The 23598-nt window shown below is 40.6% G+C and overlaps 1 protein-coding gene across 1 annotated transcript in view; it reads right to left on the bottom strand.

Moving 5' to 3' along the window:
- The window catches only part of LOC132323560 (complement C4-like), a 41092-nt gene that overhangs the window by 6853 nt on the left and 10641 nt on the right, over positions 1 to 23598 (bottom strand). Inside the window, exons 12-36 of the mRNA XM_059838925.1 lie at positions 23081 to 23278; positions 21267 to 21458; positions 19786 to 19935; positions 19239 to 19365; positions 18792 to 18863; positions 17741 to 17941; positions 16857 to 16968; positions 16560 to 16630; positions 15583 to 15722; positions 14538 to 14750; positions 13231 to 13282; positions 12713 to 12793; positions 11468 to 11671; positions 9875 to 9950; positions 9297 to 9453; positions 7843 to 7938; positions 7351 to 7519; positions 6252 to 6418; positions 5659 to 5817; positions 5008 to 5067; positions 4449 to 4542; positions 3569 to 3737; positions 1856 to 1943; positions 1118 to 1192; positions 396 to 504 (exon numbers count right to left, since the gene is read on the bottom strand). Coding sequence (XP_059694908.1) covers positions 396 to 504; positions 1118 to 1192; positions 1856 to 1943; positions 3569 to 3737; positions 4449 to 4542; positions 5008 to 5067; positions 5659 to 5817; positions 6252 to 6418; positions 7351 to 7519; positions 7843 to 7938; positions 9297 to 9453; positions 9875 to 9950; positions 11468 to 11671; positions 12713 to 12793; positions 13231 to 13282; positions 14538 to 14750; positions 15583 to 15722; positions 16560 to 16630; positions 16857 to 16968; positions 17741 to 17941; positions 18792 to 18863; positions 19239 to 19365; positions 19786 to 19935; positions 21267 to 21458; positions 23081 to 23278 — 3232 coding nt within the window. The remainder of the gene's footprint in view (positions 1 to 395; positions 505 to 1117; positions 1193 to 1855; positions 1944 to 3568; positions 3738 to 4448; positions 4543 to 5007; positions 5068 to 5658; positions 5818 to 6251; positions 6419 to 7350; positions 7520 to 7842; positions 7939 to 9296; positions 9454 to 9874; positions 9951 to 11467; positions 11672 to 12712; positions 12794 to 13230; positions 13283 to 14537; positions 14751 to 15582; positions 15723 to 16559; positions 16631 to 16856; positions 16969 to 17740; positions 17942 to 18791; positions 18864 to 19238; positions 19366 to 19785; positions 19936 to 21266; positions 21459 to 23080; positions 23279 to 23598) is intronic.

Below are 23598 nucleotides of genomic sequence, written 5' to 3'. Positions count from 1 at the left end.
AGGAACAAGACTGCTTTCCCTGGCAAGCACACTGCCAAAGTCAAACCTCCAACATGGTCTGTCTTAGATGTATAAAGACACAGCTTGTCAAAACAAAATGTGAGTGAAATATGCTTAAAAGCACCATGAGAAACAGGAACTCAGTAAATCTGATTTAAAAATTCATGAATGTAAAATTTCACATTTTCAGTCCCTTTGCAATACTAGGCCATTCCTGAGGAGATCTTTGTTTAGATTACCTGAAGTACTGGAAAACAATTATGCAAAGCTATTTTTTTGATCACTAAGCAAAATTACGTGGTTTCACACACTGCATCAAAATCAACTTTCTATAGACTGGAGGGTTTTTTTGAGAGTCTGTCAAGCAGTTATGTATCATATTTCTGTGCCCTTACCAGGGTTGTAAAAGTCATAAAGGATGGCATTTGCTGGCTGAACCAAGCCCATGGGATTGATTTGCTTTGCCCCAAACGATACACAATCTGGGTCTGGTCCACTTGGGAGCTGGAGGAAAAAGGAAGAACAGCTTTGATGAGAAAACCCTCTTTCCTCAGTCAATTCCTCAATGTTTGTGCCTGTGCTAGTTGTTGAACATTTGTTCTGATGGCATAGATGAGCTAATACTGATAGCTGCTTTGGCTGCAGAGGTGAAGCAATTCAAGTGAAGGTAGGGTGGAGTCATTATCCAAAATAATAGAAAATATTCACAGAGACTAGGGGTCCTGATGTTTACATTTGTTAATCACTATCTGGAATTTGGTCTTGACATGCAAGATGTCCATGTGGAATTTACAGGACCACCAGTTTACACTTTTGTTATCACGTATGAAAAGCCTCTCTTCTGGCTAGAGAGGGAGAGAGAATTTCTCTTTTTTCTTCAGCCAAAGGCCAAATCTTGAATATGAACTACATCTCCTTGGACACAGAATGGTGGAAGATGAAGGTGTGTGTTTCCCTTCTTCCCTTTCTCTGTTCTTTCCACTGAGCTGTTCAATAATAATAAATGACAAAAATTACAGAAAGGTAATAGAAAGTGAAAAATGCAATGATTCGATTTTTTAAAAATCTATATGCTATCTGAAGTGGCAGGGATTAGAAAATCATTGGATTTGCTTACCTCACCAAAGTAGAGCAAAACCTTCCCTTCCTTGTACTCAAAGTGCTGAATGTACCTGTCTGAAGCTGTCACCAACTGCAGGAAAAAAAAGAAACAAATCAGAACAAACCCCTGGCAGAACAGGAATATTTTTGCTGCCACCTTCCATATTCTAGTTTGTTCAGCCCTCTTTCTTCCCTCCTAAAGGAGACTGTCCCTAAAAGCACAAAACTGAGCAAACTTCCCTCAACCAAGCTGGCTCCAGAACCCCCAACTCCGAAGCCACATTGTCAGAGCACTGTGCCCCATCTCCTTGTCACTGTACCCTGCCACCAAGCACCACTGAAAGACTACTTGCCTTCTGCTCTGCAAGCCCAGGATGCCCTGTCCTGGCATGACACAGGACAGCAGTACATGATAAGGACACATTACTGCTCTGCTAAGCCTCACCCTAATTTCTTTTGCAAGGGACTAAGAAATCTGAACGCTGTTCACCACAAGCTTTGCATTTCTTGTATATATTCAGCAAATATTTTTATTAGAATGTGAAGAGTGAAAATCTATCTATCTATCTGTCTGTCTATCTATCTATCTATCTATCTATCTATCTATCTATCTATCTATCTATTTATCTGTCTGTCTATCTGTCTATCTATCTGTCTGTCTTCCCATGTCTCTTCTGTAGATTTTTGAAAAATTTTTAAAGAAAAATTTTCTAAAGGCTCTATAAAATGTTGCATAGAAAAACGTGTTTCTAACCTGTTCGAGCTCCTTTGTGTCAGGCTCCAACCCACTCAGCAGAGTGAGATCAACCAGGGACATCTTTGGTGCTTTGGGACCTGTGGACCTTTATAAGGGACGTGGTCAGCAGTGAGCAGCTGCACTGAACAGCCAGTTTGCTTTGAAGTGTCTGGCTTTCCAGGCTTGCTAAAGGTGAAGCAAAACTTTCTGCTCCATTTAACTTTCCTAAGTGGATTTTAATTTGAAAATTAGCTGCCTAATTCATTAAGAGTCAGGAGGTAAAATGAGTCATGTAGACTAGTCAAATGGTCATCCAAAACCCAGGTGCCTTCCCTGAGATTTTCATATAGGCTTTCTTTGGAGCTGATAGGCAGAAAAAATTCACTTGTAAATGACAGTTCATACCACCTTAAAAGCATTGTTGAAGCCAGGGAGGTAAGCAGCACTGACAAAGTATCTGCTGCTCTGTTACTTACAAAGTGGAGATAGGAAATGAATTTATCAAAATTTTTCACAGACGAAGTCAAATTTACATCACCTTTGCTGTCCGAGGCAAAAATCCTCATTGTTGTAATTATCCACTAAATATCTGTATTGGATTTCCAGTCTTTCAGCTTTCACCATCTCAAAAATCAGGAAGTGGTGTCATTGCTGGAGAATGAAGTGCTTCTGCACTCACATGGGGTGCCTTGACATGAGATATTTTGGTGGAATTTCAGAACTTTTTATTTTGGCACTCTCCTTTTCCCGTAAAGGATCCACCACAATGTAGGGAAGAAGAATGGTGATATAAATCATGCCGTCAGTTTTTATCCAATGTCTTAGCCACAAGGAATTTCACATTATTGTCTAAGCCTCAGCCTAACACTCCGCAGAACAGTGATGCAGAACAGTGGATCTGGTAGCTGATAAATGTTACATAGCAATTAATTAGGGAGATGATGCTTTGGCCAGTAAACAATTCACTGAATATATGTTTAATGAGGCAGAGGGAAAATTGGGAATTAGGGTGACTTCAGTCCTCCCCTGCTATTGTGCATGCCACTGTTTAAAAGAGGAGATAAAACCACTGTCTTCAAGGCTTTGACAAAAGTCAGTGGAAAACCAAAATTCTACTGGGGATGAAAACCTGCTTCCTGCATCCTGCTCCTCTCTAGAAGGTGAACACAGGAGAGACACAAATTAGTGCTTCTGAGACCAATGCCAGACTGTAAATGGGAAAAAAGACATGTGTTTCAGTGTTATGCTGCATAGGAGAGATTCTTTATTCTTACCTCTGCCCTTGCCAACTTCTTGTCCCAACAGAATATCCCATCTGTCTTCTCTCCTAGATAGTATTAGCCATCCTTTTTTTTATGAGGCCAGAGTGTGACCAAAAAGGAATCTCTCCAGAAAGTGATGAAACTCTGTAAATATGCTACTACTGCATTCCAGCTGTATTTACCTTTTTTAATAAAATATTTATTTCAAATTTTTAGCCTGCCAAGTGCTTTAGAGTCTCCCCAGAATTTGATGGGGAAGAATCTGCAATGGACATTTGAAGTCTATGTAAACCATGTAAATAAATCTCATCCATTGTTTGGAAACCTTTTCTCCTGCCATGGAGAGAGGACACACACTTAGAGTGTATGCAGACTCTGGGATGACTAGGCTGGATGGCGAGTTTGTGGACATGAAGAAGGTGACAAAGGAGACTTACAAGCATATGAAGAGCTGATCTTGCAGACCTACCTGACACAGACTTTGTATTGCAAGGATTCTGTTTTGCTGCTAGTGGTCAGATCCCTTTTTCTTCTGCTGCGGATATCAAACCAATCCATTTTAGACAGTGTCTCAAATGTGCTGTTTCCTCCTCTAGTCACGTCCTCATAATCATAGTCTTCATCAGAGTATTCAGCTTCTGGAGGGGAGAGACAGGGTCAGCCATTAACAAGTTTGCCTGCAGTTTGGCTCCTTTTTGGCTTAATGACAAATTCCAGTGGGCAGTCATGCCATCACTGTGAGTTTTATAACAGTTCACTCTACACTGTCTCAGTGTTTCCAAGTCATTCAGAGTTAGAATTCTAGGAATAAGTATAGGAAGAATAACTAACAAACCGAGCTAAAAATGGGGTTTAGACTATGCATAAATATTTAAAGGACAATCACTCCCTCCAAAAGTTAACAATTCGAACAGAAAAAAATAGTCAGAGGTGATGATGACTACACACTTCAGGAGATGCAAAACACATTCTTGCTTATATGAAAGACCTATGACAGATCTGCCTCAAAGAATTTTAAGCCCACATGCTAGGTCCCTCATTAGCCAGGGACCTGAGCAGGGCTTTCCCCTCTGTGAAGGGAGTTCACCTCCCCTTTCTCAAAAAGAGTTTCTAATGGTATCTGTGTAACTGCTAAGTACCTGCTGCACCTGCACTCACTCATAGTTATGCTATTTAAGAATAAGAATAATAAGCTAAATGAAACAATGACTGGGTAGAGTTCAGGGATTTCTCTTTTTCCTTGTTTCATTCATTTGTTCCTACTTTCCAAGGCTGGAAAGCTATGAAGTATCATTAGCAGCTGGCCAAATGTGTTACCTTTGGGACCCAGCCCCTGCCCTTTCACTTACCAGAGTACTTAAGGCTCCCTTCCACTTCTACTGTCAAAATCAAATCATTGCAGGTGTTGTTCTTCAGCTCGGGTGACCAGTACATTTTTAATATCTGAGATGAACACACAAACAGCAAGCCACTAAAAATATCATTTAAATGACAAGGCATTTACCCATCCAGGACTCCAACACATGGTGATGGGACATGGGAGCATGGAGACAATGGCCAGTCCCCTGGTGGCACAGGCTGGTCACAGAGGACTGTCACAGATAGAAGCAGGTCCCATGTGCAAGTCACAAATGGGGTGGGACTTCTTTGAGATAACTCTCCATTCCCAAACACAAAGAGGTCTTTCAAACTCCAGCCACCTCTATCACCCTTGACATTTTATGGATTTAATGAATTTAAAGACAGGAAAAATTGACAGTCCATAAGGGCAGGCTTTACGCCACACATTTTAGAGTTTTGGAGGTAGGAACACAAAGGTTGCAGTCATTTCAAGTAAGTTTTCACTTCAGTTTAATAAAGAGATTAAAGAAGTCCAGCTGGACTCTGGATTTTGAATTTATAGCTTACACTCATTGTCCCGTTTCCTTTGCCATTCACAGATACTTCAAGTTTCCTCCCAAGTTCAAACTGCAAACCAAAGGAGAAGATATTTAGTTTGTGCTCAGAATTTGGTCTATTGTTTTCCTGACATTTGACAGTCTTCTATGCCTTTACCCACCAAGCCTGGGTAGGGAAAACTTCCAGCTATGGAAGGAATTATGAGACCTCTTGTCTCAAGATTTTAAATGAACTGAGCTAATAAATCTCACTCTGATGTTTTAAGGCCCAGTAGATGTATTTTACCAAATTTAGCCCCTCCTTTGTGTCCTGGATTTCACATTTTCACAGTTTCAGGCACACTGAAAATCAGAATATTCCCCTTCCTCCTCATTCCCTAGAAGGACTTTGGTTCCTGGCTGCTCTTCACTTTTGGGAGAGATTCATGCCACCAAAGACCTCAGAGGCAGGAGAGTACCTCTAAAGTGTGCTGCTAAGCACCTGATGGGTTTGGGGTTTTTTAACTTTTAAAAGATTCTGTTGTTTTACAGATCAAATTATTTAAAGGTTTAATAAATCAGCTGCATCATGTTTGCTTAACATGAGAAAACCTAGGCCAGAGGATTTGATTTCTCCTTCTTGAGGGGAAAAAAACCTTTGTAGCAACCAGTGGTTGTATACCTCTAGCTGCTTCTGAAATTCTTCCTGGGCATCAGTCAGAACAATCCTGTAGGAGTTTCGCCTTCCGGGTGTTTCCAGTCTGACAGTCAGGTCAGTGGAAACACTGTTCAGTGTCCGTATGCTGTATGCTGACAGAGCTTCTAAGGCCATCACTGTGTCCTAGGTGAGAAAGAAAAACAAAAATACTGGCAGTTATGCCAGGCTATTTCAACTGCGAGATGACATTATCCGTCACCTTGAATTCAGTTTTGTGATTTTTTGCTTCTTTGAAGTTCTCCTGCATTTGTTGGTTCCTACTTCCACAGACTATTCATTTAATTTCCCAGCTTCTTCTTATAGCACTAAATTGTAAACACACTGGAGTCCTGACCTTAGATTATCCTACTTCTTCATGAGGACAAAGAATTTTCTTTGCTGGCTTTTAACTATTTTATTTTGGCCCATTGCTAATTAATTTAAATTAAAATCGTCACTGCTTCTTTTCAACCAAAGAAGTTGAAAATTCACTGTTCAAATCTAAATGAAAAAGATCTTAGGAGGCTTCTACTTCCTTCCCTCCCCTTAAGACTGCCCCTGAACTGGTGGTCAGGCACCTGAGTAGAGCAGTATCCTCCGCCGTAGTTCCTTCTCTCTGTCAGCCATGTGGCAATAGGCCTTGCATATTCCATGTCACCCAGGAGCAAGGTGTGAAGCAGGGCATAGGCAGTGGTTTCCACTGAGACTGCGTTGTTGCCATTTCCCCAGTGGCGCTGCTGCTTTGCTGCAAGAACAACTCAGTCCTGAATCACCTTGGCAGAGATTTTTGTCAAAAATCACTATTGTTCTACACAGTGGGTACTTCTTGTCATGGCACTGTGGAACCACAAGACACAGATGCTGTTGTGAGCGCAACAAATCAGCCGGGAAACAAAGATAATGGAAAAGAAAACCCACAGTTTTCTTTCTCCAACCCATGGATCTAATGATCCCATTGACGGGGATGCCCATCTGATGGAGTGGTAGCATTGTGTCTGGTGGTCCCTCAGACAAAACAGTTTTAATTATGGTCACAAATCCAGCCTTGATGAAGGAGAAGCCTATTCCCTACGCTTAAACTGGGGCTGTTGAACAGTACTGTATTTACCAAATGCATTGGGAGGAATAACCAGGATGGTGGTGCAGCCACACGGCTGACTGACTCAGCAGTCACCACTGCCACACCCTGTGGGGGTCAGTGGGGACATCCATGGGAGCTGGGACAAAGCACTCAGAAGGGGTGGGGGGCTGTGAAAGCAGGTGGGCTGGAAGAGACACCTTCCCTCTCAACCGCAAATCTGGTCTGGACTACTCCTGTATGTGGCTATTTTTTACTTATGAACTTTCTTCTTTCTCATTTGGCCTCAACTTCTTTTTCTTCCCAAGGGAAGCAGAAAATATAAATGAATATTTACTGTAGTTTTGTTCCAGTTTCAAAATCAGAGAAGGTTATGATCCAGGCTTCACTAGCGACATATTTTAATATTACATATTAAAATGTAAAATATTAACATATTTAATTATGCAATTCAAATTATTAAATATCTTATATATATACATACACAGTTGTATAAAATTAACGTTTCTTCATTTGCTTCAATTTGTTTTGTTCATATAAATGTATTTCCATTAGGAAAAGTGCTTTTTAAAGGGATTTTTAAGAGTGATTACCAGTACCTTCATCTAAAGAAGAGCAGCCCCTTAACTTGTCTTTCACAAACTGAGCTTCTTCACTATCAGACTGTACAAGTGTCAGAGCATAAGCAGTGATGACTGTGGAATAGCAGTCAGTATTTCTTGAAAATTGATTCCTCATGTAAGCCACTGCTCTTTTAATCACTTGTGCCTGTGGAAACAGAATAGATCCATTTGTAAAGATCACTGAGACTGGCTGTTACTTCTGGCACTAGGAAATTGGTACTTGGAAATTAGAATACTTCCCTCTAGTAATTGTAAAGACAATTATAATAATATTTGCTTAGCAATTACAGCCATTGATGATGGAGCGTGTAGCTCGAAACCCCTTGTTCTATACTAGGCCACGACATCTTTTCCTACCCACCACAGATGCAAGCAGATTTTAAACCCCATTTGCAGCTCTCCAGGAGATGGTAGGGTGGATATGCCACAGTGCAATAGACTGCAGACTTAAAGAGCCAGGCTTCCTACCACATCAGGTGACGGGAAGACACGTAGGGTCTGTTGCAGTGCTATGGTTACAAAGGCTGTCATAGCCAAATCATCTTCTGCTGACTTAATGCCACCCTGAAAGATGAAATGGAAAAGTTAAATGTGCATGCATAGCTTTATGATTAAATCTAGAAAATTACTTTCCATAAAGTCAAAGATCTTCTCTGCAAACCCTCTGACTGTGTAACATGTTGCTGTTGCCTTAAATTTTTTTCAATAATATGTGTCCATCTAAAGTATATCTCCTATAGTGGCTGCATTAAATGTTGCATTGAACATGTAAGAGATCAGGAACCCACCACGTGGAACCAGCTGATAATCAAATAGTTATTTATCTTGCAGCTAAACATCTATAATTTCTCATTGAAACATTCATGGTTTCAATTTTCAGTCACTAGAAGGGCAGGGTTGTTTTCATATCTGTGCTACTCTCAACATGATAAAGAGCCCTCTACCTTGCAGACAGAACACTCCTGTAAAGGTATTTATACACCAGTACCGGGTCATTTCTTATCCCTCTTGATAAAATAAGCTCTGTGGTCTCATTAACTTTTTTCCCCTGAAAGTTCTTGAAGTATATATAAGATGGAAGATTATCTCAGCTTGGACACAGGTCAAAAAAACCCAAAACCCTTTGACCAGTCCTTGAGCTACTTGTTTCTTTTCCCCCAGTATTGTAACATCAACTGTGAAACTAGCTTTGAGGCCAGAGTGTGAAAGTCTCACTAGTTATTTGACACAGATCATTAAAAATATTAATGAGTGTTTTTTTATACATGTATATGGTCATTATATTGCATTTTCAATGAGTTTTGGAAGATGCACATTACTTTCCTAGGCTAAATTATTGGACAGTATAACAATTTTGTGTTTCTGGACAGTTATAGACGATGGGTAGACCAAGATATCCAATTTGAAATTCTGATTAAGTGTTGACATTTTCTTTTTTCATCATGGGCATGGTGCAATACTGAAACAGGTTACCCAGACAGACTGGGATGTACTCGAGACACAGCTGGAACTGGTCCTGCACAGTCTGATCTAACTAGAACTGTTCTGAGCAGAATTTGGACTAGATGAGCTCTGGATGCCCCTTCAAAACAAAGTTACAATTCTACACTCTGTTGCCTCAAGCAATAAAAGGCTTACATTTTTACCAAATATGTGACCCCAAAATAATTTTTTAAGTGCCCCATAGGCATAGCTGAAAAACGTGTCTAAGACTGTATAAAAAGATAGAGGAGGTGGTGAAGTGCTAGCTATGCATCTGACATAATAGACATCTTGACAATTTTACATTGCATATTTTGTACTTACATTACAGATTTATTCTCTTTAGATACATTTCTTGTTATTCAACAACTCACAGCGCTCCTTTCAATCCCTAATAACCCTAAATACACAAAAAATTATTCTAACTATGGCTGACCTACCTGCATTTTCCTGTCCATTACAGGGTGGTGGTCATGGAATGAACCATCTGCCTGCTGTTGATTAACCAAGTAGGAAATGGAGTTGCTTATGTGACTGTCTTGTATACCAAAGTATTCTCTGCTCCTCGTGAGCACTTTAACAATGAATGCAGTTAACCTGCACAAAAGAAAAATTTCCAAGCTTATGCTGACAAATATTTATAGAAGACTACATTGACAGGAAGAAAAACATACTAATTTTATGCACAGACTCATACTCAATGCAGTGCACTCACTGCAACCTAGTGAGTTATTGTTCAACATCAGCTTGAATATTTCTACTTTGTGACAAGTGCAAAATAATCAGAGGATCAGTATAAATCTCTTTCACCAAGGACTTAATATGCTAAGGGAATTAGGTGGCTGATTATTCATGGCAAAAGTACATAGGAAACAACCAGATTTTCAAAATTCATCACCAAAGAAAAACTTCTGATGCAGCAAATGATAAGAGGTAATTTGAAAAAAAAATCCCAACCAAATAAACCCCTAAAAATAAAACCCCAAAAATAAAACCCCAGGAAAAGAAAATCACTTACCATACACTACTGGGGGTTGTTTTAAATGCTCCATAAGACCCATCCTCCTTCTGAAACTCAAGCAGTCTAGTGTAACCTGCATGAACAGGAGAGCACGTAACTGTTCAGAGAACACCCATATTTATTGGGCATTTTCCGAAATCACTGGGATTATAATGGACATGTTTTGTATTGGCTGGTGGAAAAGTTCATGGAGGTGTTCACTGGGGCATTAAGGAGGAAATGATTGGGTCAGCAGAATTTGACACAGAAAAATCACTAGGCTTAGAAGGTCCTCTGTCTTGTTTGACTTAATTGAGCCAAGCAAATAACCTGAAAACTGCAGATACCTATGGTTACAAAACACTGTATGTCTAGCGAATACTGGGAAATTATTTCCCATTATTGACAACTTTTCAAGCTGTTGATTTTATGGTGCACTGAATCAAAAAGTATACAAAACGTCTTCTATTGGGTCAGACACGGTCTTAGAAAAATCATGACTTATGGCTTCAGATCTTGACTGCTAATATTTTGACCAATTTTGTATCATAGCCACAGAACTGATGAACTTTTTTACACTGAGGAACTTCAATAAGAAAAGCATAATGTAGGCACTAAATGATGCTGATAATACTAAATACTTATTAGCAGGATCTCATGTCACTTTTGGCAGGCTTGATAAATAGGCAAAGATCTTCATGCAGCAACTGCTAGCATGCTTTTAATATCTATTTATACACTTGTTTTTCACTGATAAAATGGGTTTATCATATCTGAAGATCACAGTGACAACTGAAGTGTACTGCTTTATGCCATAAGCACACCACTATATTTAGAAAGATCAGCTGTACTTGCTCCAATGCTAACAATTCTCTGTGTTAATTCCTGTGAGCTGGAACATTTCCACATACTGTGGTCCTGACTTGCTGTATGTTTAATACCAGCTTTGGATCATATCTTGGACTGGAGTCTTCCAGAAGCAGACTTGCAGGTGTCCTCTCCCTAAGGAAACTCCATCCCTGGCTTGGCCCAAGGCTGCTGAAGTCCTTCTAGCTTATGTAATTATGAATAGAGGAGTGGGCAAGGGAAGGTGCCAATATCATGATTAGTACTGGGAATTTCCTTTGTTATACTCCTCTTGACAGCCACAGACAGAGATGTCTACATCCCAGCTGGCTACCCCAAGCAGTGTCTGTGAACCATGGGGAGAATATTATTTTATCTTGGTTGATTTATCTTGGTTGATTTTGAACATTTGAAGGCAATGAACAACTGGCCTTTGCTGTCCATTTAGTCTGAAAAGAATTTTCATTGATTGATGCAGATTTTACTTTCTACTTCTAAATTAGGCAAGAGAGAGAATGGACTGTCAGTGTCAATACCATCCAGTGCCAGATGTTGATAATTAGTGTCCTAAGCCCTCCTCACATGTCTGTCCCTCATGTCTCATGTCTGTCTGCAGACTGCCAGGGGCATTTCTGTGAGGCTGTGGTAAGACAGAGGGCACTCCTTCGGGAGGCAGCTGCAGCCAGTGTGCAGTGCAAACGGATAGCAAGGATCCCATCCTTTGGCCTCTGGTTGGTTTGCCTTGTTTTGTTTTTTCCTGCCTACCTTTTTCAATCATACCGATGGCTTCCTGCTTCCGTTCGGGGTTGAAGTTCACCCACTGCTCGCTGGCATCCAGGTACTCCATGGCATAGACTGCAGGGGCCATTTTCACCATCGTTTGCTCTGCACAGCCTGTGGGCACCTGAATCAGCCTCTCAACTCCGTTGAGACTCAGACAGTTCTCAACAGACTGATCCATAATGTTCCCTGTTGTAAAAAATACAAGATGTAGTATGTATCTTATTTTAAATGGATTGCTGTAGTATGAAGAAAGGTTATCCTAACTATAGGCTGACATTCCAGCATGGCCCAGTAATCCTCACTGCTCAACACTGTTCTTAGCTACCTGACACTTCATAAAGCTCTTTGGAGAAGGGCAAGGATGAGGTGGGAGGCTCCAGGAATGCTGGAGAAAGAAGGCTGGCACATTGAAGGAACATGAAGGAGAGAGAGTCCTCAGGCTACTGGAGGCAGGGAAGAAACAGAAGGGGGAAAGACTTGTCTATCAGGTTTGGGCTGGAAAAGCCTTGTCAAACCAGCTCTGATCCTCCCGCAGAGGGATAAAAAGATTGTGCATTAATCATGCCAAACATTTTATGTGGGTTTTTTGTTTTTCTCTCTGTAATTTTATAACTTTACAAATTCAATGATCCCTTTATTTTAGAACAGGTATTTGAAATGGAAGCCAGTATCCTTTGTGTCACAAAGACACTATTTCGCATTTTGGGGTGGGGGGGGAAGTATTTTTCACTACTAAAAGGACTTGCTTATAGATGTTTTAAAATATGTATGCATGAGTGTGTATATATATATATGCATACAACTATATTTGATATAATGAATATATGAACATATCTCCTCTTCGGAAATACAGAACTCTCCAGAACTTCAGAGTCCGGCATCCTTATTTCTGGAATCCAAAGCAGATTTCTTACAGCCCTGCATGAAGTTATTGGAGAAGATGTCTGGCTTTCCCATAATGTTAGTCTGAGCTCAGTGAGGAAGGATGGATCTCATAATGCTCTTACACTCACTACAAGTAAGAAGGAGCAATTAGAAAGAGGAAGGAGGTACTGGCTCAACCCGGGGGATGTTCTGTTTTATGACCTGGTCATGTAGCACAGACCATTTGAGCCATAACAGAAAAACCAGGAGAGAATGGAGACTTGCCATGCAGGAATGAGCAGCACAGAGGGGCCTGCCCCTTGTAACCTATGGAGAAGTTGTTGACAAAAAAATTACATTTACCTTTCAGGCTAACTAACACGTGGCTATCAGAACCCGGTACCATATTAGATGGCTTGTTCAGGTCCACTGTATGAGACTTCACTGTAAATAAAATAACAAATAGATATCTACATCCAGACTTCAAAAAAATAAACAACATACTGTAATTTTAGAAAAAATATACTTATCTTTCTTATAGCGATTTAATTTTCAATCTTTAGCAATATTTTGCACTTGAAAGAACCTTGTTTTTAATACCTTTTAAGACCCATAAGTGAATTAAATAATTAAATAGATGCCCAGCTAATATATAAAGAATGATACCTTGAAAAACAAAAATAAAATAAATAAATTCCAAAAATTCAGATTTTTTTTTTTTTTCACGAGTCTTTTTCTATGTATTGGATGGAGAGACTTCAGACAAGTTCTGGTTAACCAAAGGAGCATCTGTGCATTAAGGAGTATTTCACTGCACCCATAATCCACTGCTCATTCTTACTCCAAACCTCATCTGTATGTAATCTTTTTGGATAACTTACAGTCACTGTTAATGCAAATGGTCTCTTCTTCTCTCTGTAAAACACCTTCGGCCTGCACAGTTAAAGAAAGAAAAGTCAAAAAGTTTGCAAGCACTCGCACCTGAAATTAAGCTGCAAGAAACTTGTGAGCTCCACCCAAGCACTAGGCCAGCCGGTGGCACAAACAAGTGATTTTGAAGGGACATTTCTCTCTAGGTAAAACTCAACCTTTAAATAAGAATTTTGGTTTCTCAACTGAAATACTAATAAACTTTGCTGATTTTTTAATGTTAGTATTGAAATATTTTCCTGGATGAAATTCCTGTAACCAAACCCTCTCTCAAAAATTAATTTTCAAACTTTATTCTCAGCTTTGTGACCCATCAAGACAAGTTCACAGAGGGACTAATTTAAGTAAACCTCTCATGTATGAAATCCATGAAATTCTGAGTACATCTTAGGTGTTAGACTTAAACATGCTTTCCCTTCTGATTCCTCACATCCCTCTTCCTACAGTTTCAGTTTTAATAAAGCTATTTTTATAGCTACTTCTAGTGTTTTGGTGTAACACTGAACTCTGAGACTGTGTCTGTATCTACAAAAGTTATAGCTTATAACAACAGCAGGTTGCTTACCTACATGGTAATCCCTGACACCAGGGGTGCAAGGATTCATATTTTGCACTTTTTATGTGGGTGGAAAAAAGTCCTCCATGGATGACTTAGGTATTGTCATGAGTCTGTGTCGGCGCTTGAAAAGTAATTTTTTTTCTAAAAGGCTCCTCCTTTTTATAACTTTGAAAGAGAGATAAGGTATTAAATAATCAATACAGCATCTCTGTTAGCATGTTTTGCATCTTTTTACCTATGCATTGGTTAAAAGTGACGATTGATCCATTGACCAGAAGGAATAAAATAGGGTTTAATTTTATTGCTAGCAGAGAGCATTTCCTTCTTAAAAGTTTGCTAGATGGACATCTTGAATCTTGTCTTTACAAGGAAAAAAGAATTCTCATACAGGATGATGAAGCAGGGAGGAGTTAAAGATTCTAAGACAGGCGCCTGCTGAAGAATTTGTTGCTGTGTCATGGGTAAAGGATGTTTTTTGCCATAGAGAGCAAACCTTTCCACATACAATAGACAAAGAGGCTTAATTTTTTCCTCTCTGTCCTTGCTGAACAATGGATTTTCTGAATTGCTTCCAGCCTTGTGTTTGCACCATTTCACTCCCTCCACAACTCCACACAGTGAATGTCGCATTTGAGCATTTGAGGGCAATTTGTGAAGTGCCTGCCCTCAGTTAGGGCATACCTAGCACAACATGCATACCACCACTTTGAGATTCTTCCTGATGCTGTCACTGTGCCCAGAATCCCGGTCGAAGGCAATGATGGTGATTGGGATTTCTCCCACAGTCAGGGGGACGACTGAGAAGAAGGCTGGTGTTGCTGAGTTCCCCTTGGCCAGCAGCTGCAGCTGCACTGCCTTCGCCGTCGTCTCCGCGGTGCACAGCCCCTTCACTGCCTCCATCTTCACTGTCACCTGTGGGGACAAGGCAATGCCCAAGAGCAGTCCTGGTGCACAGGGAAAATGCCTCTGGATGCCCCTTCCAATGTAAATTGTTCTGTGACCCCATGGTCTGTTAATATTCAGCTATATTGATTAGGGCTCTGAAGTTAAACAGCTGACATTTCTTCATTACACTCAACTTGAAACAGAGGTTTGGCCTGTCCCTGAACCGCAGTGAAGTAAGAAGGATAGTGCATTTTTATACATCCCAGCTCTGCACAATTCAATGCAGCTCAGAGGATGCTGGTTGAACAGCTGGATGGGAGATGGGAAGAAGTGAAAAAAAAGTATCAGCCTTAGGACAATGGAGGCCCCTAGCCCAGTGACAACTGTGGCCATATGCAGGAGTGCATAGGAGTCACATGAAGAGAAAAAGTGGCTCTGTGTTCTATGCTCAATGGGTTTTGTGGCTAACATTGGATGGTGCACTCATACTCATTTACCTCTCTATCTTGTGTACCTTGTGAAGTGTCAGCAAGTGTCAGTGTCAGCAGCTGGGTGTTGTCCAGATCAGCAGGCAGCAAAAAGGGAACAGATTACTTCAATGAAGGGGAAGAAGTAACCAAAAACAAAGGATATGGCCATGTAACATGGTGAATAAAATCTGCTCTACACAGGAAGTTTGATTAGCAAGTAGAACTGGATCCTGTGCTTGGGAAAGAGCTCAAGATAGAAGCATTATATCTGGGCTGTAGGGGGACACTGAAGGGTGGCCAGGACATTCCCGTTAAATTATTACAAAACTACAGATCTAGCTAGCTTGGCTTGCAAGGTGCAGCAGTTGTTGAAAACACTAAAACACTACCTGGAGATCGTTGGGCAGGTAGTTGTAAACCACTGCTTTTATTTCCAGCTGCTCGTGTCGTCTCACTGAGTACGGTAATCTCAGGGACACAAAAAAGTCTTTGAAAACTGCAAAGGTGTGGGGGTCAGCCACACAGAACCCTGGGGTGAGAGAAAGAAAAACAGCTAGAATTGAGAATTACACACTTAACATCAGCTGATCGGAAGTTAAATGTCTAATCAAAAGTCAGTGCCTGGGCTCTCCTGAGGTCATGAGCAGGCTGAGGAAAACAGGCATACTCAGAACTCATTTAAACTCATCTGCACTACTGACCTATCTCAAGTTTGCCCCCTAGAGTCACTGGGTTTTGATAGCTGAAACTTGGCAGAAGCGCTTGTATGTTTTGTGAATGAAATGTGGCCCAGTTTTCCTCCCCTTTCAAAGGGGAGCAGGCAGTACAATATAGACCCTCTGTCCATCCTGTGTAGTCCTCACCAGCTCCTAGGAGCTCCCAGAGGGTAGCACCTGGGAACTTGGGCTCTCTGGCTGGTCCTTTGCTGGTTTTCTGGTGTTCTTTTCTGCCTTAGAGACCACAGATGTTCATGCTTTGAGATGGCCAGAACCTCGTCCCAGAATTATTCAAAGAAAAGCGGTGTTACTGCTGCTACCCTTCTTGTGGCTTCCTGGCCAAGTGAAAGCTAAACTGAGGTGGTTTATAGACTAGACAGAATAAGAGACGGTTTTGATTGCATGATCTATCATCCTTGAGACCCTAATTCATGTTGATTTTATAAATAAATATCTATATCTTAACTTCTAGCTGTGCTTTAACATAGCGTAAAAGAAAGAAGTAAATGTTTTGACTAAAACACTGTGGTTTTTCAGTAAAGACTGCTTTATTCTATCAACATAACATTGTATCTCCCTTTTAAAAAGTACACATTCTCTGTTCATCTATATAAAGAAATAAACAAACAAAAAATACCCAATACTTATACCTTTTTCAGGAGATATACTTATTGCCTGAACTTCCCAGGTAGTTATAGAGTCAGGAGCGAAGTTTTTTACACTAAAAACACAAAACAAAATGTATTGGAAGGCATGTATAAAATGTAAACATTGTCATTTGATGAAGTTTGAGTATTTAAAGAGAAAAACACATTCCCTCAGCTGTGGAGACAAAGTACATGCAAATATTCCAAAGTCCTCTGCATCAGATACTACATAAAGCTGATAGTTGTATACATTTGAGAGTACAAATTTAAACATCTTCAGCTAGTCAGGCAACACAGTACCTGTGCTTTCCAGGGCTTTCCACTTCTTCAAAACTCCACCACCAGCTCTCAGGAAAATAACTGCGCAAGCTGACAGAGGTTTCATCGAACAGTTCTTCATGTTCACTGTATTCTGTAAAACAGGAGCCAGGTTTCTTTTTGGAAGTCTTCAGCTGCTGACCTTACACTGTCTTGCAACTTATAATAGCACAAAAAAATGCTCTGAATGAAAAGATTTCATCTGGGTTTCATCTTGTGAATTGAACAAAAATCTTGAAAAAAGAGAAGCAATGACCATAACTTGTCACTGAACAAAGAGAGAGTTCCTCTTCCCAGCATCAATAACTAAATGCTACCAAATGAGAAATCAGATTCCTGTAGTAAGGCTAGCAAAGATGTTCCCAGTGTCCCATACTTGTGACAGACAGGGGAAATCTGTGAGAAACAGTAGCAGAAATTACACTCAGAATGGGATCATTTTAGATGCCAAGTAAATTTTTTTTTTTTGGTTATATAATAGCAGCACCACTAATTAAAGAGTCATAAATCTAAGACCACTGAGAGCCCTAAGTGCAGACAACCACCCCCTTCCCTCTCTGCTGTCTGTGGCCTCTCTGGGGTGTGGGCAGAGGCCATCAGCTCCTCTGTAAGACTGGAGGGGCCAGCAGTGGCTGAAGTGACTCCTGCCTTTTCTCACCCCAGAAGTTTTCCTGTGCCGCTCCCACCTCCCCAGCGTACAAGCATGAAGATGCAATGCTGCGAGGCTGTTGCACTGTACCGGGGCTCTCTGAAATGCTGATGGGAAAACTTCCTGCCCAGCCCCACAGCACTAAAATGCCCCTTGACCCTCCCCAGCCACCACAAGAAGGGTGAAAGTGGCAGAGCTGCGTGCTGCTGCTCCTTACGTCGTGCCAAGCCCACTCTGTTCCTCTGCTTCGCCTGCTTCCTGAGGGCTGTGGCTTTCTCACAGCAGTCCTGGAACGCGTCCCTGCACTCCTGGGAGCCAGACACCTTTGCCAGCCTTTTTGCACAAGAAAACCTCATGGGATTTAATTTCATTCCATCTTGGCAGCATTTTAGTAGAGCAGTGTTTTGGTATTTGCTGGCTGCAATAGAATTAAAGCCCAGAATTAGTGCTGTGTAAGAAGAAATCAGTGTAAAGGTGTTCATTATGCTCAATCCTGTAATTCTTTGCCATTAATATCAATTTCTATTGCAACAGCCAATCTTCAGCCTGGGACCCTGAAAACAGTCCTTCCTAAAAACAGTCCACAAACTGTTTTTAGGAAGAAAGCATAGGCTCTGTGGCATCCTAGACATTCTGTTCTAACCCCTCTCTTCCCAGTCAGACTGAATTAAAAGTTAAATCCTCTTTGCAGGCTGGAATTCTTAATAGAATAGCAATATCAGTTTTCTCTTTCTTGAATAGAGTCTGAATTCAAAAGAAAGGAAGAATCCAACTCCAACCCTTCATGTCTTCTGGCAAGAAAATGAGAAAAAAAATTTGCACAACTTGACATTTTATACCAAATGGTATACTAACTCTTCTCTTAATTGAAGCACAGAGTGCCAAATTTGGCACAGCTTCAAAGCAGAATGTCAAGAAAAAAAAAGGATTTATAAAACATCTTCTGACCATACAAATGATTTTGAAAACCTCAAGTCATGACTGAGGATATGACGCGTTATCTAATAGAACTGCTTTGCATTTGGGATTATAAAGAGGCGAACTAGTTTCCATTTATAGACATTATTTGGTTTTGATTTATGAGCTGTGCTGATGAATGATGCATCATGCATCATTTGTGCTAAGTTATGTCACCTAATGCAAGAGCTGGAACTAAGAATATCTTGGCATCCTTCACTATGCCATCACTTCTTGCCCCCTAGATCCCAGACACATCCCTTCGCCTCCCCCTGCTAAGATTTTCAGGCCACCCAGAGGAGCAGACATACCAATTCCTGACATTTTTTTCTGAAAATCCAAAGATCTCTTCTGCCTTCTGGTGCCCTGGAGGCATTTATATCCTGGGAAAGCAGATCAGAAGTGCTTGGTCACAATGATATGACAGGAACAGCCTGATCCTTCACATCACTCATGAAGACCTGTCTTAGGACCCATCTCATTGACAGAAGACCCACAAATTGAGGGAGAGTTCCACAAATCTTCCAGCCTAGCCAACTGCTGCCTGCCCCAGCTGAGGTGGTCACCAAAGGACCAGCACCCACCATCCCAGAAATCTGAGCTGCCAGCATCTGGTGGAAGTACAGAAGAAGAAAAACCCAAAGGCAAAGGAGATTTTACGGCATAAGAGTAGAAATATTTTCTGACTTTTTAAGCAATCAGTCTGCCCAGATCTCTAGAGGTCTCACACAAATTTCTGAAGGGCAGGTTGCACTTACCTTGGCGAAGGCTGGATTGAATTGTGTCTGATATAAAAGCCAGACCAACATCAGTAAAAACTTGAACGCTATTTGCGCCACCACCCACAGAACAGCCAAGATCATACGAATTCATAGCATTAAATACCTGCCAAATAAAGCAGCACAGATGGACTGTACATGCTTGTAAAGGGTTTATACATACATCAGAACAATTCTTGTGGCCTTTGATTCGCAGAAACAAGAGGAACTGATGGTGCAAACTGCATTTGGAAACCGATTAAAGCTGAGGGATGTTTTAGTTAGGGAGTGCTTTCAAGCCATGCTTTTTTGAATTTACAAACTTGTCTGCCATAGGGTGAAAAACCCCATCTTAAATATACCAGTCATCTTAAGCATGCAATTTATCTGAAATAGATCCTGAATTGCAAAAAAAGAGACATTTTCAAATTTAACAAACTGTTGTCTAGGCAATTAATAGCCATTAATTATATTTTGATCCTCTCATTAGTAATGGAAAAATTTGCTTGGCTTTGCTTGCTGTGGTATTTTTTTACAAATATCTTACCTTTTTGGCTGTAAGCTTATTTTTCTTATTCAGAATAAAAACTGCCTTATCAACCACAGCTAAGGCAACTTTTCCTGCATGGTCTGTTTCAATCTGCAAATTGACCTGGTCTGTTGGTTCATATGTGTCTTGTTCTGTTCTCACTTTAATCTAAATAAAAGAGATTGAAACAAATTAGCATATTTATTAATAAAAAGTATTAATTCCTTTGGGCCAGGAATATTGTCAGCTGTGACTGTCAGCAGTCAGAGGCTGGGAGATGTTCCTGTTTTTAGGAGTTTCTGCCTGTGATCCTGCATTTTGGAACATGGAGGTGCAGATATTTCACAGTGAAGGAAATCATGGGGAGCTGAAAGTTGTGTCCTGCAGACTTTTGGATGTTGGCTTTCAATGACATTTAAGCACCAAGGGAAATTAAAAGTTTGTGTTAGGGGTTTGTGGGACTGGGGTCTTAAATATAGTTTTGTTATTTTCCAGTGGAGAAAAAATTAACATGAAAGATACAAGCACAATGTCTTTGTCATTACATGGTAATGTACAAAATTGACCAAATTAAACCAGTCTGTAATACTCTTTCCTGCTTTCTATCACATCCTTGAAATTTTTAGCATAACTGAGCAAACAGAGATCTGGTTCTGATGTACGCACTTCTGTGATTTAAAGAGGAAGTAGCCATGGTGATTATGAAATAATAGGGAATTATTACTGGAAATGCCTGTGAATGTTACTGAATTTTGTCCTTGTATAATCAAAGGATTGGTTTGCCTGTTGGAGATGGATGATTTTTTCTTGAAAAGTTTTCCCCCCAATGGACTATCATATTCCTTTTCCAAAACAAATATTTTTAGTGGAAAAAATAATTTTAGACAGCTGACAATTTTCAGCAATTTGGTTTCATGCTATTGGGAGAAATTCCTGTGTCTTGCTATTTTTCATTTTACCTGATGGTCCCAAAAGGAGGAGGAGGAAGAGGAGAAGGAAGATGAAAGGAAGGCATAGTGGGCCTCCCTATACTTCATTTTCTAACGCAAACTGCTCTTTTTAAAAGCTTTTAAAGTGCTACCAAAACTCAGAAAATTACTTTTATCAGAAATTAAAAAGCTTGAAAAATTACTTCAAATTTATAGCTTTTTCCCAATAAATGGCTTCACTTTCTTTTGTGCAACACACATCAGTACAAAAAGAGAAAGTTACAAAGAGATTCTTCCCCCTCGATAACTCTATCGGTGTTTTCTTGTGGATTTCTAAAATACAGACATTCACAGGGGGTGTTTTTTTCTGTAAGAAACTATTTTTCATCTCTTTGAGGCACAGCCTGAGAGCCTTTCCAAGCTATACCTTTTGCCACGACTCCTGATGACTCCTTTTCAATAAAAATGACATCTCACTTTATAATCCTAGGTCTGCACTTGCTCTGCCACTACCTCATTTTAAAAAACATTTTGGAATGCAACAACAGAAGCTGTGGGCTTTGAAAGCACCTTTCCTTCGCAGACATCCACGACGTCCACCCACACAGAATCAGCGATGATCTCTTGCTGGCCCTCGTTCTCAATGAAGTAGTAGGCTAAAAACCGAAAGGCAGGCACCATCTTCTCGGTGATTTTAAGGTTTATCACTTTGTTTGAGGATGGGACCCTTCCCAGAAGCTCAGCTTGTCCCTTCGCCACAACCTGCAAGGCAAAAACGAAGAGAAATCAAATACTGTGACCATGCTCCAAAAAGGGCATTATTTTGCATAATTTTACTGTTTGCTTTTTCTTTTCCTGAGGCAATTTCTGTTTAAAATATGTTCACTTCTAATGGCATTAATAGTTTTAATTGCCAAGCTGTATACCAGTAGCCTGGAGGAGACCTGTATGCTGTGGTGATGGATCTCTGCTACACTGTTCTTGTGGCCCAGGTTTGAACACAAATCTGTCACCCTCCACTCACTCCTACAACTGTAGAAGGGGTACCCAGACAGTAGACTAAATTTTGTCTCCTACAATGACTGGTCATCATACCTAGGAAGACATCAGCATTATTGAATCTGCAATCAGTACTGAATCTTTCAGATGGTGTGAAAGAGTTGGAGCAGGAGGTTTAAGGATAAAGTCCCATAGACTGATCTTGAACTGATTTCAGTCCATCCTTCACTATTTAACTCCTTCCTTCCTACATCATGTTAGCTATATTCATGGGTGGTCAGAGGAATGAAAAACAGGCACAGTGGCAGGAGTGAGAGTGCTCTTCCACAAACAAAATACGTGAAGCTTTCCTAAACATACAGGGTTTCAGGAAGAAACGAGGACATGCTACAGCCTGGCCTGAAATCCTCACTGCCTTTGTTAAGATGACCAAAGTTTGGGAGAGACCCTCACTGCTGAGCTCCAGCAGTGTCTGCCACCATCCCTACCACACGTCCTGCCCGCCCTGCTCCTTCCCAAAGACTGGCAGCACCAATTCCAGCCTTGTGCTACATCATCCATTGAAAACAAACACCCAAACCTAAACCTAACTCCTAGGGACACAATTATTCCAATATATCAGAGTCCCTTTAAAAGTTAATGGGAGCTGATATCTTGGCACTTATCATCCTGTGAGATTTAGGCTGCCAAGGGAAATTAGGACAAAGAGAGTGAGAAGGGGATTAAACACATTTTACATTCAACAGATTCACTCCTGGCATGTACCCACAAACACATTTTTCTCATTCAGCAAAATAAATACTTTGCATTTTACATGCCCTGAAAATAACTGCAAATGTATAAAAACCACCAGAATCATCTAAATAATTTCTGAGAAGGACCTATGGAGATCTCTAGTCCAGCTGCTTGCTCTAAGATGAGACATCACCAGGGCAAGACTAGGTGAGACTGGTGAAGGTTTCTTTTATTGAGTGTTGAATTTTTCTCAGGCTGGAAAATCTCTCAACTCTCTGGGGAACCTCTTCCAATATTGCACTCATCACGAGCGAATAGATTTTTCCAAAATGAATCTTCCAGGCCATAATTTGTAACCTTGGTCCCTTGTTAGATTGTGTGGCACCACCTAGGACATCTTGTCTCCACTATGCCTTAACTCCTCTTCAAGTAGTTTAAGGCTGCTATTAACTCTCTCTTAGGCTCTTCACCCAGCTGAACAAGCCCAGGTCCCTCAGCCTGTCTTGGTGGGTCAGGAGTGCCAGAACACCAATCATCCCACTTGCCCTTTCCTGGACCCCCTCGGTTGTCCCTTCTATCAATAACTAGGTAAATGTTCCAGGTTGCAGAATTTCTGAAAGAAATTACTGATATGATGCTATTCTGTTTACCATATAATAGAAATAGCCAATGTTTCCACTGCCAGGCTGATGAATATTGTTCAAGGTGATGGGTAAGGTATCTCCAGGTGCCACAACAGTGTGTGGGATGCTGATGCTGAGGTAGTTTGGAGAAGCAGACTGGTATCTTTCAGCTCTGATGCTGGCTTCAGGTGTTTCTAACCTTACTTTACCCTCTTCAGCCTTTACCTGTCAGGGAAGAAAAGGACAGAGTGAGTAAAGTGTCCCACAGGAGACAGTGTATAGTGTCACCAATAATTCATATTGCGCCAGGTGCTTTGGAAAATGCTGTGAAGTGAGAGGAATAATTGCTGAGCCCTCATTAGCAGAACATGGCAACAAACCTCAGGATTTTAATTACTTTATTCTCTTACCCCATTCTGCCTCTTGCTGTACTTGCATTTGGTATTTTCACCCTTGGCTCTTTGTAAATGAGAATCAATGGGTCAAAAATCATAAAGTGATTTTGTCCTCAGACAATTTTTTTCCCCCATTTTATATCATGCACA

Source organism: Haemorhous mexicanus, chromosome 2 (assembly GCF_027477595.1).
Source record: "Haemorhous mexicanus isolate bHaeMex1 chromosome 2, bHaeMex1.pri, whole genome shotgun sequence".
Classification (NCBI taxonomy): Eukaryota; Metazoa; Chordata; class Aves; order Passeriformes; family Fringillidae; genus Haemorhous; species Haemorhous mexicanus.
The sequence above is the reverse complement of the archived record's forward strand: the minus strand, read 5'-3'. Positions and strand labels throughout refer to the sequence as shown.